Source organism: Anticarsia gemmatalis, chromosome 26, assembly GCF_050436995.1.
Source record: "Anticarsia gemmatalis isolate Benzon Research Colony breed Stoneville strain chromosome 26, ilAntGemm2 primary, whole genome shotgun sequence".
Taxonomy (NCBI): domain Eukaryota; kingdom Metazoa; phylum Arthropoda; class Insecta; order Lepidoptera; family Erebidae; genus Anticarsia; species Anticarsia gemmatalis.
Genome location: NC_134770.1, coordinates 1988808 through 2006990, shown reverse-complemented (window position 1 = coordinate 2006990; position 18183 = coordinate 1988808). Strand labels below are relative to the sequence as shown.

Below are 18183 nucleotides of genomic sequence, written 5' to 3'. Positions count from 1 at the left end.
TATTAAAATGTTTCATTATAATAAGAACCACACTAAAATGCCATTAAACCGTTCTCAATACTAAACGAAGCGTAATAATACATTTAAGACCACTTTTCAACAAGTTTTACGCCACACTTTAACAAATAAACAAGCAAGATCTCTAAGTACATAATCGAAGGGCATTCTAACGCAATCCTCAGGTTTGTATACTTAAATATATTTGTATAATCGTTACGAAAGTGCATACGATTTGAATCAACCTTCACCTAAAATGATTCTGCCCTAAAGACCCTATTTTATTAACCTTATCCTAATTCTTATTGGGAACACCTTTGAAATCGGTTTAATGTGATTTTTTACACATAGTGTGAAGGGATAATTGTTATCACATACTATTTGATATCAGAACTTTGATACAATTTTTTACTTTTTATTTTTAGATTTGTAGAAATCTTGATTTTCAACTGATTTTACTCTACAATAGATACCATTGTTGCAAGCTAGTATCATAAGACTTCAAAAAGAAAGTTCTATTAGAATTTTCAAAGCCCTACCTTTCTCCCGTTTGGGAAGAAACCCTTGACCAGCAGAAAGAGAGAATTGGATGAAAATAACTCTGATAGAACTTTATTTGTATAGCTTATGCGTTATTGTAGCTAGCATAAGCTACAAGACTGGCAAGTTTCATCCAAACCCATTGGGAAGTTTTGGCGTGACTTAATAACAAATATCTGTCTACTTATCAAAGCTTTCACATTAATAGTATTAGGAAGAAGTAATTTTAGTATAACCGTTTTTATAATTTTATTATTACAAAAAAATGGTATGAAGTATTATATAAGTATGTATGCATGTATTCCGACTATAAAATACGTCTCAAATATCCAACAGCTGTTTTATTTCCCATAGCACTGACAATAAACTGGTACCAACAACTTAATCAAGGAATTGTAACATTCCGCCCTCTATTACTTATTGACCCCACTCGTTAATCAATTGTAGTAAATAGGTCAACTATTATGGCGAAAATTATAGTCGCGTTTTATTGCAAAATGTTTTCCACGCCTGTGTATTGAGATTAAAGGAAATTAAGTGTGCTCCGACCTAGTTGTTTGACCGTTGGTTACTTCTGACTTTTCTAAATTATAGTTTCGATGTAAAATATTACCTTTATTTAGATACATACATAAAATCTATGCCTTTTTCACAGAGGGGTAGTCTGAAAGCAAAGAACAATACTTGCTACGATCCCTACAAACTTCCCTTGCTTTATTCGCATCCATACATCTTGCCAAAGGACTTATAATTACCTATTACTTGTCAGCGTTTAAGCTATAATTATATAATTTCACATCTATTATTAATACGTGAAGAGAAACACTATGGGATATACATACATACCCGTACCTCGATTCCCTACCACTATCGACTACCGACAACCGGCTAGCTATCGACATTTTGACATTTAGAATGTACTGCCAAAAACGTTTCTATGACGCCCGTCAGAGGCGCTGATCAGATTTTCATACAACATTTCTCGATGACAGGTCGGTTGTCGGTTCTCGATAGTAATAAAAAACTGAGCTACTGTTGTGGAGGTCCAATAGGCATATAAAATACTGGTATTCAGCTGCATCCAGTGAGTCTGGAAGCCGACTCCAACATAGTTGAAAGAAAGGTTAAGCTGATGATGATTTATGTAGTTATATTATTATTTTCATTTATTACCACACGCATACTTCCGTATCTCACATCAGAACGACAAACGACTTCTCAGCTTGTCGGATATTGAAGATATTTGTGACATTATGTTATCTATTGTCAACTGAAAGTGACAGTTTTAGAGCACACACTGATCGGCACATCCTGCTGTAATTTATTGTTTTAATATTTGATTATTTACTTCTTAAACCATTTTCGTATGAAGCGAAGACAATGTGCAGGATAGAGCGAAGTGGCAGAGTAAGATTAGAAAGGCTGCTGACCCCATATGGGCATGGAAGAGAGAGAGAATTTTGAAACCTTTATTGTTGCCTTTTTTTACACTCTTGAGAAGAGTATAAGCTATCTATCTATCTCTAATTAAACCGTATAGTCGTTTAACAACATTTTCATAATGGAAAGTTGCTGTCAGGTCTAACACGCGATAAGAATTTTAGGGTTTGCGATACCTAATGTTTCATTTTCATATAGACAGAATTTACAAAGAGCACAACTTTTGTAATAATGGAGTTGGGATTCTGCGATCGGGAAAAACCATGATTCCTGCTATTCAATATCGTACCAATAAACTAAAGAGTTAAGTTTTGGAAATCCCAATGCATGTCAGAAAATAATAACCCTCCGTGGCGCAGTGGTTTAAGTCACAACGCTGCTACCATTGCGTTGGGAGGTCGTGGTTTTGATTCCCACATGAAAAAAATATTTTTGCAATCTACAAATAATAATTGTTTCGGGTCTGGTTATTCTCTGTGTCTGTTGTTTGTTTGTAAATGTCCCCGGGACAAATTAGCTAGCACAATAAAAAAATAATTCAAGAATTAACTAGCTAGCTTCAGCCAGAGCCACTTAATTATTATCAAGTCAATATTTTCCACAAGGAATATTCATAAGACATAATACATTACATATGGGAAAATATAAAACCTTTAAAATTCATAAATATATGAATAAAACACAGTACAACTCGAAGACAGTATTAAGTCGGGTTCAACAAACGAGCGCGCGTCACTACGCAGTAATCTCACTCCTTTATCGCACGGACAGACGTGCACGCTATTATATATAAGTATATTATACTCACTTGACCGCGGAAATGAATATCGCGACTTGTACAATATAAGCTGTATGTTAGCTTTATTACATCAAAGACATAGAGCAAGTTCATACGTGGTCACCCGTTATAGATTTGGTGACAACGCAAAAACAATATCATTTTTTTTCTGAAAATATGCAGAATATTGCATTATAATCTAGATTAATCGTGCATGCTAAAACTCTGCACTAAGTTGTCAGACTATAATGTAAAATGTGTAAATTCACTCTCTGTATCATTGACTATTATAAGTGTCAGCATTTGACCTAAATGAATAAATTATTTAATTTTTTATATTAGAAAAGATTTTTGCTGCTGGTTTAGGTAGATAAACAGGTCACTTTTTAAAAAAACTCTAGAATGTCTTTTTTTTTTGTATTCGCACTTAGTTGTAACATTTACTCTTCTTTTTTTTAAAAGACAACTTTGGCACCAAGAATCGCTCTAGTGTCGCGGGGACTTTTACAAACATACAAACAACGGACACAAAGTACAACCAGACCCGAAACAATTATTTGTGGATCGCACAACTAATTGTTGCAGGTGGGAATCGAACCTAGGACGTCCCGACGCAATAGTAGCGGCGTAATTTATATTTACATAAATCATGTAAACCACAAATATGTAGTTCCCAATCAACACACCACATCGAATAACTTTCCTGGAGCCGTCACAGTTTTAACATAATTTATTATCTTGTCAAATGTACCACAGAAGCGGAGAAACAACCATTATAAATAGAACTCTATATTCCTTTACAACACTCCCTATTAACCAAAACAAGTAATATGGAGTAGACAAGTAAATGAAATAACGTTATATTTTCCATTATTTTATTATTTATGGGGATAAAAAGTATATTTTATAGATAAGGATAGTTTAGCTTTTTATTCGTGAGAGTTAAAAAAATTTGGATCTATAGTTTTAAAAATATTTATCTGCAAATAAAACTTATATTTTGTTACAACGCTCCCTTATACACGAAACAAGTTTTTCGGTATTGCGCTATTATTCCCATTTTTTGTTGTTTTTCGGGATAAAAAATATCACATAATATATAACCCTGAATAGTTAACCCTTATATCTGTAAAATAAATATCAAAATCGGTTCAGTAGTTTCGGAGATATTTACCTACAAACAAAGTTCACTTCAATTTTCTTATAGACGTAGGTCTTGATAAATCGGTCGTGTTTTAATTATTTCTAAGATTTATGTGTTCGAGAGTGTAACTAATGTGTTAAGTATGCATACATTTTAGGATGTGTTCTGGTTTAGTAAGATTTTTCGAAAATGTTTCTTTTTTTTCTTTGAATAGAATGTATGGAGGAGTTCTGATGTTTTCGTGAGTATGGCTTAGTTCTAATGTTGTTTGGAATCGTAAAGTTAGTTTGTTTGTACGTTTATTGCTCGAGAATTGCTAAACAATCTGTAAAATGTAGATCTTACTAATTATTGTTGAAAATTGACTGTTATGTAATGTTATGATTCTGAAAATTATTTTTATTGCACAGGTATGATAACCCAATACATTAAATTTATCTCAAAAAATTAAGTGAGAAGACAGTTTTTTAAAACTTATGAAAGCTTACGTATTTTAATACTTGCTTGACTAAGTGAAACTTTTATTCGAACAAAAATACTTGACCACCCTAAAACCCTAATAAGCTTTACCCCAATCAAATTAATATTTACACATAAATGCAACACAGCTGGACAAATACATTCATATTATTATTACATACACCACACAGACAGACAGACCCACTTCAAACCGTCCGGTAGTACGAGTATGATCTATATTTGTACTAAGCGAAAGGGCATTTGTATTTCTGTTTGTCCATTCAGTTTAGCGTGTTAGAATTCGTTTCAGATGAGTTTTAGTGGTCGCTAGTTATGTATAGCTACACTTACTTAAACGATTTACGGTCTTTTGTAGTAATATGTAGCACTAGAGGCTACCCGCAACTTAATCCGCGTGGAAACCCTTCCTTTGTAAATCCCGATCCTTTAGAAACTCCGGGATAAAAAGTTAAGCCTATGTGTTATTCTGAGTCTTCAGCTACCTACATACCAAATTTCATTGTAATCGATTCAGCAGTATTTGCGTGAAAGAGTAACAAACATCCATTCATAGTCACAAACTTTCGCATTTATAACATTAGTAAAATAGTTTAGTAACGCGATAAAAATACAATATCTAACAATTTATATACAGAAATCATTGTCAGTAGTATTGTACCATATACCGTAAATATTTTAAGATACTGATTCGATATGCTGGCACACATTTGACTAGTTAGTGTGGTAAACTATATTTTTTTCCCTTAGAGCAGTCATAATGCCCTACTAATAGGAAAAATAAAAACATTATACCAAGTTTCACAAATACGGTAGTTTCATAAATCGTTTAATAAATACGATGCCTGCCAGCACATATGAACAGCGTTAACATAGAGTAATCTCTTCCATCATACTAGAAAACACGTATCAAGTAATGGGTCAAATATTATCATTATTGAAGACAAATATGCCATGAAAATGCGCATGATCTTTCGCCAAGATTCCAACATTCCATCTCGTTTAGGTCAGCACCATAAATACAGCATTCTATAAAATATTTACTACCAACCGTATTATTTATGCGTGGACATAAAATAACGATTTATAATCTATTTCGCTGTGCAAGCTTAGTTTTAACGGTTAATCTGCTGTAAAAGCAGGGGGTTTGATTACCGAGTCGTGATAAAATTCTGCAAGAAATTTCTATTGCCAGTCATTAGTGTTTGTAACCTGAAAAATCTTTCTTTTTAATCTTTTTTAATCTTTTAAAAAAGACAACTCCCGCACTAAGATTTGCTCTTGTGTCGCGGGGACTTTTTACAAACATACAAACAACGGACACAAAGCACAACCAGACTCGAAACAATTATTTGTGGATCGCACAAATAATTACTCCTTGTGGGAATCAAACCCACGACCTCCCGTTGCAGTGGTATCGGCGTGGCGACCTAAACCACTGCGCCACGGAGGCAGTCAAAAGAAAAGCTAAGAAAATCTATACTAATATTATAAAGCAGAAGAGTTTGTTTGTTTGTTTGTTTGTTTGTTTGTTTGTTTGTTTGTTTGTTTGTTTGAACGCGCTAATCTCAGGAACTACTGGTCCGATTTGAAAAATTCTTTCAGTGTTAGATAGTCCATTTATCGAGGAAGGTTATAGGCTATATATCATTACGCTACGACCAATAGGAGCAGAGAAGCAATAAAAAATGTTACAAAAACGGGGAAAATTTTGACCCATTCTATCTAATGTGACGCAAGCGAAGTTGCACGGGTCAGCTAGTACTATCTAAGTGTCTACCTAAATCTGTTCATACTTGTACCTACTAAACTACATCCATATTCAATCATATCTATATAGCCATAATGAGTGCATATTTGTTCATTAGACCTTTTTGTGCCTGAAAACGGCTGAACCAATTTAGACAAAATTTTGAATGGTGATGGATTATATCCCGGGTTATTACATGGATTACCTTTATCCGCGGGTAGGGTTAAGCTAGTTAATCTATAATACTAAATATAATTGAATTTTGTGAATTGTCCAATGATATTTATTTATTTATATTAAATAATCGCTATTAGGTACCATTTATTTATAACTATTTACTTGGATTAAACATTAAATAGTACCTACCTAGATGTATTACAATGTAAAATTTCTAAGAACTCTGTGTCCCAATTACAACTCTCTCTACAACGAACAACCACAATTTTCTAAGTAGCAACAATAAATTAATTAACAAACCAGACATTAGAGTACTCTCACCACTTCAAACTAATTACAAGTAGACCGAGTGCAATGAATAACATTAGATTAAGAGGCCTTACATACTACGAATTGAGTATTGAGAACGGCACGCTTTAGAAATGTAAGAAAAATAAATTAATAAACTTAACCCATTACTGTCCCACTGCTGGGCAAGGGTCTCCTCCCGTAATGAGGGAGGGGTTAGGCCTTGAGTCCACCACGCTGGCCTAGTGCGGGTTGGGTAGAAATGTAGAGTATTTAATTATTTAAGTTAGCGTGTAGTATGACATTTGATGAAGCACGTGCTGTTAAATTCTCTTAAAATAAATATTTTTATATCATCTGAGGTTAAGCTACACTTGCTGAGGTTGTTCTGTGGATAGGTTATCATATTATATATATCATGTTCCTCGGTGTTTCGAAAGGCACGCTAAATTGTGGGTTCTGGTTGCAATTTTCGAAGATCTGTGACAGTTGTCACCAGTAGTTAGAAGCTTGAAAGCCTGACAACCAGTCTTACTGAGAGTATCGTGTTATAACCCAGGTAACTGTGTTGTGGAGGACCGATTTGGCAGTCACTCCATGTGAAATACTGGTATCCAGCTGCATTTGTTACTATTACTGAATCTACTACTAGCTTGAACAAAGGGTAGAGCAGATTGAGTAAAGTTAGCAACAAACTTGAATAAAGACCCATAACTTTGTTAGATATTTACATCACACAAACGAAATTTACCTAGTGTATAACGCCCCTAAAACATGTTAAATCATCAAAACAAAAACACTAGTCCTGCAAATTAATTGCAACAATTAAAAAGGTCGTTTGAACAAATTCGCGCGTCCATGACCTAATTACCATAGACTATAGATGAATTAGACCATAGAGCCAGCTGTCAAATGAATGCTGTCAAATTAATGGCGGGAGATCACGGTATCGAATTTATTGCGTAATTGGCGCTTTATTTGGACAAAGAAAAGGCAGAAAAAGATCAAGGAAATAATTTTGCAATTATTTGAAATTAAACTATTCCGTTTCAGGGTTACTTTTGTTTCTACGTACTTAATTTATTTGCATTAAATTGATGTTTGAACATTACATACGACAAAGAAAATATATTATGCTACAGTCTTCGAGATATTATTTCTTTAAAATATTGTCTAAAGAAGAAAATGAGTGTCTTCCATTGAAGTATTATGTGCTGGTAAAGTTTGACTATTGTTATAACTTACAAAATAATCAAAATCACGTGAAACGCTTGATATTCTTCAAACGTCTTGTAAATTTTCCAAATAAGAATGACCAGAGCCGATAAAAAATAATAAAAATAATTTTCTCTACTTTAAATGAACAAAAGAACCTCCAAAATAAACCAATACACCACTAAAAATAATTAAAAATAGCAATAATATAATTGTATTGATTAAAAACATAATTAAAGTTACAAAATATTCTTAAACCTACGAGAATTTCTCTAAACATGATCTTTTACCCTTTACAAACCTTTCAAATCTGAAACGAAATATTTGTTCCAAACAGTTATCACTACAAGTCGTACACTTTCTTAAAGTACCACCAAACAATTAAGTCTCATTATAACAACACTTTAACCTCCGGGAACCGACCACAATTGACCACAATTAGTATTCCCTATCAATATTCCGTACCGACAAGCTGTCTCGACCCTATACACATAATATGGTATTTAATATTCAGTAGAGGTACCCATGGGCACGACTTGTAAGCACTTTGTATGGCGGAAATAAGGGCTAAAGGTATGAGTTTTGAATTATGGTAGGGAATGTATTGAAGCAGATATTGTATTGGGCCTAAAGTAAGTTCAGTATTGCAGAGCTCTGCTTTCAGTTTGTTGAGGGGTAGTGAATGCAATTGCCAAGAGGGCTTGAATCCTGGGTTAGCCAACTCAGTAAAATAGGTAGTGTGCTCTTCTTCCACCAGGGTAAAATGTAAATGGCAAAACTTATAAGTGTCTCTTAATCCCCCGATAACACCATACCATTTAATAAATGTTATGTTAATCATAGTAAAGTTTTCTTTTGGGGACGTAAATTAAATTGATACCATACTATCATAACTATTAGGTTTTCAAATTGACCATTTAGGTATATTTTTTTATTTAACAAAGATTTCGATACTCCGCTTGCTGCACCGAAAGACAAAACAACACTGACATAATCGGGCATCGAACCGGAATCGTAATAATGTGCATCACTACAGAATATAATTTATAACATCTGCATTTTGTATATTATTTCCCACTTTTCTAGACAATTTGTCAACAGCATCAAATTTTCAAAAAAAAAACTAGCCCAAATATAATCTAATCTAGTACCATCTGTAACATTGTCAACTGACCTATAATCCACACAAAATGTCCGTCCGTCCGTCTAATTGTGACTAATTGATTCGCCCCGGTTTCGCCCGTAATTACACCGCACACTTCCTTACTCGGTGGTTAGGTAAATATGTAGTTACACTGTCATTTTGATGATTGAGATGAGCTGTTCGCGGATGATGTTAGTCATCTGGACCTGAAAAGGTTTGTAATAATTGCTTTGAGGTATAAGCAATTTCTATCTATCTATTCAATGCACTATGATTTGATTTTGTCCATAATCTAACGCATCTAATCATAGCAAAGTAGCTCCTGCTTTTGACTTAATTCATGAGAAATGATTTCTTGGGTAAATATTACAATACTACGTTTTAACGCAGGTTATACTATAGTACCCAATTTGATCAAAACCTGTTCACTAGTTAGGGCGTAATTGAGAATTAGTAAAGGTAAACATTTCTATAGCCTATGTTTAATTCTAATAACTAGACTACAACAATTATAAGTTTAATTAAAATTCGTTCCATATGATGAAGAATGATTGAATAACATTAATTAATTCTAAGTAATATGTTATCATGAATTGAGCTGAAACGTTAACTTAACTTTCTTATAAAACTTTTGCGAATTAAAGTAGTTTTGTGAGAATTCAAATTCCATTCAAACTAAGCTTGAAAAAGAGTAAAATCGTGGTAAATTTTGTCCCAAGTTTCGTTTTCGCTGAATTATAGCAGGCGCCTGTCTAAATCTACCTTTAACATAAAACCAGCCATATCAGTACCATATTCAAAGCTCAAACATCAATTCAAACAAATCCATATACAGCATGTTTCAACATGTCTCAGTTTGTCTACAACATGTCCTGACTACTGAATATGCCTTATACGGGTTACTAAATATACGAGAACTGTTTTAGACATGGACGGAAATTTGTGTGGGATAAGTTAGAAGAAGGAGCGGGGAAAACATGTCTTATTATTCATTTGACCGCTCGATATAATATAAATCACATGGTATACAGGTATCCGTGCATAGGGTCTTCAATACATACATAGATAAAATCACGCCTTTTTCCCAATGGGGCAGAAACCAAAGAACGCCACTTATTACGATCCTTACCAATTTCTGCCTAATTCACATCCACACCTCATCCACTCTACCTGAAAACTTCGCCAATTTATACCTTTGAAAATGATATTCCATATTCAGTGAACTAACTTATTGTTATTATTAGTAAGTAAGAATATTGTGTAACTGTTTGTTTTCCCTAAATAAATAAATAAATAAACTTAACGCTAATTTAGTTTATTTACATTTTTTACAGATCTAAGTATCACATTATTATTTACAAACGACTACTAAAGACTCATTCATGTTTCCTATTTTCATTTTAATTATACTTTCGTGTATTTAACAATCTCAAAATTTCCAAGCCACTTGAAATGCCAACGCAATTTCTGTACACAAACTTAAATTATTCATCTCTGTCCTCAAAAACCTCAGAAAATACAAGGAAGTTATGACTCATAATCATTTCTCCGAATAAAAGTTAACAGGACGACCGGTTGATTACAAACGTTCCATGTCATTAATTTCGTCTGCCTGTCTGTCTGCTATTGAATAAAATTGATCGACCACATCGTTACTTATTATACTTAATTGTTTTGGATTAAAAACCGTTATAGTTCAGTTGCAGTCAGTAGTAGTCTGTGGTAAGCAACGTCTTGCAAGGTCTGTCAAAAGATGGGTGGCCGTTTCGTAGTCGCCGTTTAAAAGGACTACTGTAACTTTTACAAACAAACAAACAACAAAACACAATACAGAAACTTGTAATTACAATTTTTTATAGTTATAAGAGTCCAACCTACGGCCTCCTACTGAAATAATGACCACTTTTATAACTGAGTTATTCCAATCAGGCAATTGTTCATAATATTGATAACCCCGATACACGCTGCGCCTAGTGGGGTTGTCGTAGTTATAAGCATAATTTTGTAATACTGGACTGGTAATAAATGATTTTTATTTGTATTTATTTATAAGATAAAAATAAGTAAACTTAAATAAAATCGATTTTAAATTCGCGTTTTTCTTGTAACTTGCACCACAACTCCATCTATTTACAGAAACAACATTTAGAAAACTAGAAAACGTTTTATTTAACACAAAATTACTTAATTTCGTCTACAAACCGCTATGTGGGCACACACTAATGGGTTTACAATTACATCCAAATAAGTGAGTTAAGTCAACAGTAGGTGGCGCCACTGACTTTGTTTGCTCAACTAGTTATTACTAAAGGAATAAATAAACAATTTGATACAGAAATCTATTCTTTTTGAAGTATATCTGAGTATTAATAAGTCTTTTGAAATAAGGTTTTCGATTTTGTACCTACAACGATTTTCGAGTTTAAGTTTTAACTGAATTAGTTATAACTGTTTTAAGCGAAAGGAGGTGAAATACGAGCTAAAAAATATTATTTTGGCAAAGTCAAAATACTTTGATACTTACATAACATGTTAAAATATCAAAATATGTATTTTGAAACTTTGTTTGCAATGTGCAAATCGGTGTTTTTATTTCGTTGCTCTCAAACAAATATTAGGCGCAATATCATTCATATGCAAAATACCCCAAAACAAAATCCTAGATCTACCATTGTAATAGCTACACTGTACATAATCTTCAAATTCTATACAGAAATATTTTGCCGACATTGAGATAACGTGATTTAATTCCTCTTGTTACAGAAGCCCGACATTCGGTGCGACGTCGTGAGACTTTCGACGATGACGTCAATTATGACGACAACCTGTTGGCTGACGAGGCTGGAGACGAGGATACACAGAATGACACCGACAATGGTAAGCTAACTGACTATATCAAGGTATTGGACTAAATTTATTAGCCCAGTCCGAAATAAGTCATAATGCTATTGTATAATTTTCTAGCAGACCCGGCAACATTCGGCACGCGATGAATTTCTATTCGATAATTTGACTTTTGTAACAAAAAAAAGGTAGCCTGTGTTGGATCCCAAGACTTAAGGGCCCGATTTCACTTCCGGATAAGTATAAGATAGCTTAACAGATGGATTTTTTTAAAGTTGTTTTCAAACATTACCTAACATTTTATCTACCAGATATTTTAAGATCAGTTAAAGTTTATAGTGACAGACTTTCAAATTATGCAACGCAAAAGCTACGTAAACTAAAATTCTTGAACCAAACCCATGGACCATAAAAAATTACAGATATGCTTAATTTCGCACATTTTCTTTAAACACCTTTTCCTCTATGGGTTAGGATTAATAAATAACTAAGGAACTGTTTTTCTTTGTTGCAGATTCTCAACCCGAGCCAATAAAGGTCCAGGCTGTTATAGAGACGACTCCAACGTTCTACGAGGTCGAGTCTGGTGCAGACCAGCGTCTGGAGTGCAAGGTCTCACCTGACAGTAAGTATTGTCTTCAAATTGAGGAGTAGGATCCAAGAACAATGTTCACTAAACAGCTGATTTTACCATTGGTAGATGAGGTCAGTAGTTTCTATACCGCAATTGGCCAACGTGATGAAATTACGGAATGAGACCCTCAGCAAAGGGACAGTAATAAGTTAAACTATAGTCCAACAAGTTACTTAAGGGCCTCGTGTGCAAGTTTGCGGCTAACGGAGATATAACAAATTTAGAATTTAAAGCACCATCGACCTGCAAGTGTTTGCAGCTGACGGTAGTCTGCTTGGTATAGCTACTTTATTTTGGCAATAATCAGAAATACTGGTTACAATCTGAATAAATCCAGCATGCCATTGCTCTATCAAGTTGTTGAACCATAAGTAATTTAACGCCACTTGCTATGATCTTAGCAAATCTACTTTTTCTTAACTGTGCATTCATACATCTTGTCTCACAGGACCAGCGGTTACGAGTACCACTAGACCTTTTTAAAGAAAATACCCGATATTATCAGTGAATGTCTTTCTAGGACAGTCCCCTGTAAATGTCTTATTAGGGCGTCTACTAGCGCTATTTTGTTAATTAACGGTAATTTATTGACCCCAATAACTATAATTAAAGTCACTACAATGTTATGGAAATAATAAAATAGTCCGGCTATAACGATTGACCCAAATACAGACACGATTCTGGAGGGACAGCGTAAAGCAGAACGACAAAAACATAAAATACCCATAAATTCTCTACTCTAGGGAATTTTACCACCAAAATGAGGTAACTAGTAGCCTAATTCTCTACTACTATCAAATGCCGAGAACCGGCTAACTATAGAGCAATTTTGTATGAAAATTTTATCGGAGCCTCTAGCGGCCGTCGTAGGAACTATTTTGGCAGTTAATTTTAAATGTGAAACTTTCGATACTCGACGTTACTGTACTATTTCCCTAACTGTCCTATTTTAAAACACAAATATATTCACGATTCATTACGCAATAAAATTTGTACTATACAAAATGGCGGCGTTTCCGGCGTGGCGCCAAAACTCGTGCGCAACTTCCGGCTAACCGTCAAGAATAGACAACCAGCTTATCCTATTTGGTTATCTATATAATTAAGTGTAATCGTAAATGGTACTGTCGGTCTGTCTGTCATTAAAATATGAAGTTAGTTTATTGCTTTCACCGGCAGGAAGAACTATTTGTGTGTTCGTATCTCGGAAATGGCTGGACTATTTTTAATGTTGTTGTGGATAGGGAATTGGTTTGAATTATTTAGATGTTCGAATTTAGATGATTAGAACTAGGTTTAGTTTTTATTGGAAAATAAAGCATGAGTCACGTGATGTCCTATTTTGTTTAAACTTCCTTTTACATTGGGAAATTTGTGTGGAAACCCAATCAACATGGGTACCTAGTTCTAATATGTTAAATATCATTAACTACAAAAGATAGAGATCTTTTGAAGCTGAGATTCCTCAAAAGGTACTTGACCTTTTGAGGAATCTCAGGCGTAGATGTAGACAAAGCAAAAGAAATTTGCAGGGATCCTAGCAAGTGGTAATTTTAAGCTCCACCTCTGTAGTAACCGGCGAGATGTTATGTGTATATTTTACATAATATTGTTAATTGTTTCAGCCGGCACCGTGGTCCAGTGGTTCAAGAACAACATGCCGTACTTCATCGGCGGCATTAACTTGCACAATGAAGAAGACAGATACGCTATGTAAGTATTATGAGTATTACTTGTCCTGGCTTGTATCAGGTGTCGTGGGTTTGATAGTAGCATAATATGATAAAGTGACATAAGGGCTCCTGTTCAAGAAATCTCGGGTTCGATTCTCGAGTCAGGCGATTGGATTTTATTGATTTCTATTGAATGTTCTTAGTTATAGTAGCCTCGAATCAAGTAACGTGACCTTTATAAGGCTTTTTGCCTTAAACGACCGATTTGCTTACTCAATATTTTATGGGAATTAAATTATAAATAACGAAACAAAAACGTATTTATTTCACGCACCTCTGCCTCACCTATTTAGAGTTTTATGCTTGAAACAGTAACAAAGTTATAGAAAAACTAAATACATATTTGAACTTATTAAAAAAAAATGATTCCTCAGCCGCAGCTTCAAAATTTCTTACAGCATCTGAAGTTTCACATTTTTAAAAAACTTATAATGTTTCCAGTGCCCCTGACTCCAAGGACCTGCTGATCAAGAACGCGCGTGTGTCAGACAGTGGTGTGTTCAGGTGTGAGACGGTACAGCAGTCGCCTATTGCCATCAACCACACGCTGCTGGTTACTGAGAAACCGAAGGTTGTCAGTAAGTATACTTTGACATGTCTTTTTAATCAAAGATTTATATATTGCTATCGTCAAATGATAGTCAAACACAAAATTAAATTTTAGCACAATGTATTGAGCGGCAATCCCGTCTGGCAACACAAACAACTTTACCGGAAAAACCTTAATATTGACATTGAACAGCCAGTGGCTTCAACGCATAATTCATCACGATTGTTGGAGTCATCGCCTCAATAGAATCTACTCCTGAATTTTTTAGCCAAGTAATTTTCAGTGATTGCCTGCATTTCTAATAACAGAAAACACTACTACCAAATCTTAAGACTTTGTCTTAATATTTCTTTTTCCTTGTATACAATATACTAAACCTTTTACTAATTCTTTCAGACATGTCTTCCTCAAGCGGCGGCGTGGTCGGCGAGGGCTCAGAGCTGACCCTCACTTGCGTCGTGACCGGCTCCCCCGTGCCTACAGTCCTGTGGTCAGTCACCAGGAAGGGCCAGGAAGTAAGTTGAACACCATGTAATAGCCACCCTGTAGCCAACGGCAGTTTCTTTAGCAAAAGTAACACCCAAAGTATGTATGTATGTATAAGGGGTAGGTAAAAAATTTAAATTTTGTTTCTTCACGAATTTAAATAAATGTTAAATAGAAGTCAATGGCTTTGGCTATTACTTTAGGTATGTATGAAGAAATTAAGCCGAAAGACATTAACGATCATATAAAGAACTATCTTCTGCTCGTGATTTCGACGGTGTAATTAGGATTTCCGAGGTGAAAAGTATTTTATGTGTTAGTTTAGGTTAAAAAGTATATGTGTACCTACCAAATTACATCAAAATTCGTTCAGTAGTTTTAGTATGACACTAACAAACATGTATCCACACGGAACAATTATTTGTGTGGTCCACAAATAATTTCATCTGGTCTCTTTGTACTTTGTGTCCGTTGTCTGTATGTTTGTAAAAGTCCCCGCGACGCAAGACCGATTTCTGTCATTGTCCTTTTTAAACAAAAAAGAAACAAACATTCTTAATGGCGAAAACATGGATGTGTTTTATACACCTATGCTTACACCTTGGTGTATAACAGTCGTAATGATATGTATATCTTTCAATTCCAAAGGACTCACTCATATTATAATATTTATAATTCAAGTCAGTGCTTCCGTTACGATGTCATAATAAGAACAAGACGTGGCTATGTTTAGACCGCGGCGACGCCTGCTTTCTTGGAAACATTATTTATTATTAGTATCATGTGGACAAGTGTTTCGCTCCATTAATTTTGTTTCAAACTTCGGGAGTGACTTGGTGCAGTTTTGTAATAATTATTTGAAATTATGTATTAAGTACTTTTTTAGTTTGCTTTTGATTTGGATTGAACCCCTACTGATATCATAAAACCTAGTACACTATGAAAACTGAACTTAAAATGTACATAATATAGTTTGGGCTTGTGTATTATTTATCTCAAAACTGCCTTGAACAATTCTGAGATTAGATATTTTTTCTTGTGCAACCAAAAAACCTTACTTTTTCGTACAGTGGTAGATTTTTCTCAAAATATTATTCTACTCTATTTCTTTTATCTGTTGCTTAAAGCCCTAATGCACAGATATAGCATTACTAATACGCTTTCTACTTTCTATATCTAAATATAATATTAATGAACACCGTAACAAATTGAATAAACCTCTATATATTATAACATTAGAAGCGATTCATCAATCATACAGACGTTATCAATTCGTGCGCAAGAGTTTACGAAATAGAGCACATGAGAAGGAATATCAACTGTAACATGTAAGAAATAAGATACAAATTACTTTGTAGTAGTTATCTCTTTTATATGCATTGAAACTTTGTATTGAAGAGATTTTTTTTGAGCTCTATATTAGTTATTAGTAATATTATATACGTGAAAGTTTTGTATGAATTGTGTTTGCGATTCTTTCGCTTAAAAACGTGTATGTAATATGGATTTATAATTTGGCAGACAAATAGTTTGATACCTAGACAAACACGAACAATACTCTTTATTTGAACCCGGAAAATCTTTCTACACGAATAAATTTGCAGACCGAAGCTGAAACTAGAAAAAGGTTCTTCACTGCGTTCCGAAAAGTAGTATTTTAGTCAACTCTAAACTACTAAACGGATTTTCATGCAATTTTCTTCAACAGACAGAATATTTCATGAGGAAGGTCGAAACGAAAATTCATACAGTTTTTACTAAACGTGATAATGATTGAAGATGTCGAAATAGGCACCACATGATCATAAGTTCGGAAAGAACAGTGTATACTAACTTTAGCTGGAAATAGTCTTTATTGTACATACATTTAAGGTCGTATTTTCTTTATTAATTTATTGGTAAATAGCAGTGTGTGTGGTTCTAATCAATGGTGCTATTATTAAACTTAAATGTTGTAATATTTGTAATGATGACGTAAGAGAAAGTTTATCGAATAGACAGACAGACTGTTTTGTGTTTAATGATAAAGTACTCGTATGCAGTTATAAGCAGTGTTTTTGTTTACAGTATAAACTACTTTATGTTTATTATAGATAGATTTCTTTTGTTTTTGAAAGCTTATTAACGTGATTGAAGTATAGCATTGTAATTATCGTTGTCACGGATATCATAGGTTCGATTCCCTTGCGAAATGTTTAAGTGATTCACAAATAACAGACGTGGTTTTGGAGCAAACACAATCTCTGTGGTTTGATTTTTCTGTGGAGCAGTATTTAAAATCTTTTTGTTAGGAAAATCTCTGTGCCTAGCAGTTTGGAGTGCGACAATATAATGGCAAACTCAGCCCCCATTATATTTTTTAGTTCTAGAAATACTACGATATCATCACATTTTAAGGAGCAAATACCCCACCAAACCCAAATCAAAACACAATTCTACAAAATTTTTTCATCATATCAAAGTTTAACATGCCATCTCTTTCTCTCTCACAGAACGAGCGCCTAACAGAAAAGGACGGCGAATTCTCGGCGGACGGCAACATTTACTCTCTATACATTAAGAGCGTGAAGAGGGACCAGGCAGGGAAGTACTACTGCTATGCCTTCAACAAAGTCGGCACTCATCAGGCCGAAACTGAAGTTATTGTGCAACGTAAGTATTTACTTAAAAAAGCTTATTTTTTTAAAGAGTAACAGAAATCTCGGGTTTGGATATTTGGATAGAGTTTCCTGTTCCATAACTGTTTTATGAAAAAGGTTCTACTGTTCTTAGAAAATCTTATGCTAATAAGATGACAAAGCAGCCTTTCAATCACAAAACAAAGATGACCATAATATCATCAATACAAAGACCAATAGCATATTTCAGAGACTAAATATTTACATGGGATTGATTAAAACCAGCTGTCAAATAAAAAACAATATTAAAAAAAAATCATGCAGTTCGGTTTACCCAATAAAAAGGTATGAAACTTGGTCATAATATA

The 18183-nt window shown here is 34.1% G+C and overlaps 1 protein-coding gene across 2 annotated transcripts in view; it reads left to right on the top strand.

The window, feature by feature from the left end:
- Positions 1–18183, top strand: part of LOC142984139 (opioid-binding protein/cell adhesion molecule-like) — a 187328-nt gene that overhangs the window by 162187 nt on the left and 6958 nt on the right. For both annotated transcript variants that reach the window (XM_076131545.1, XM_076131544.1), the window contains exons 3-8: positions 11714–11827; positions 12309–12419; positions 14054–14141; positions 14603–14739; positions 15108–15226; positions 17690–17849. In XM_076131545.1, the coding sequence (XP_075987660.1) occupies positions 11714–11827; positions 12309–12419; positions 14054–14141; positions 14603–14739; positions 15108–15226; positions 17690–17849 (729 nt within the window). The remainder of the gene's footprint in view (positions 1–11713; positions 11828–12308; positions 12420–14053; positions 14142–14602; positions 14740–15107; positions 15227–17689; positions 17850–18183) is intronic.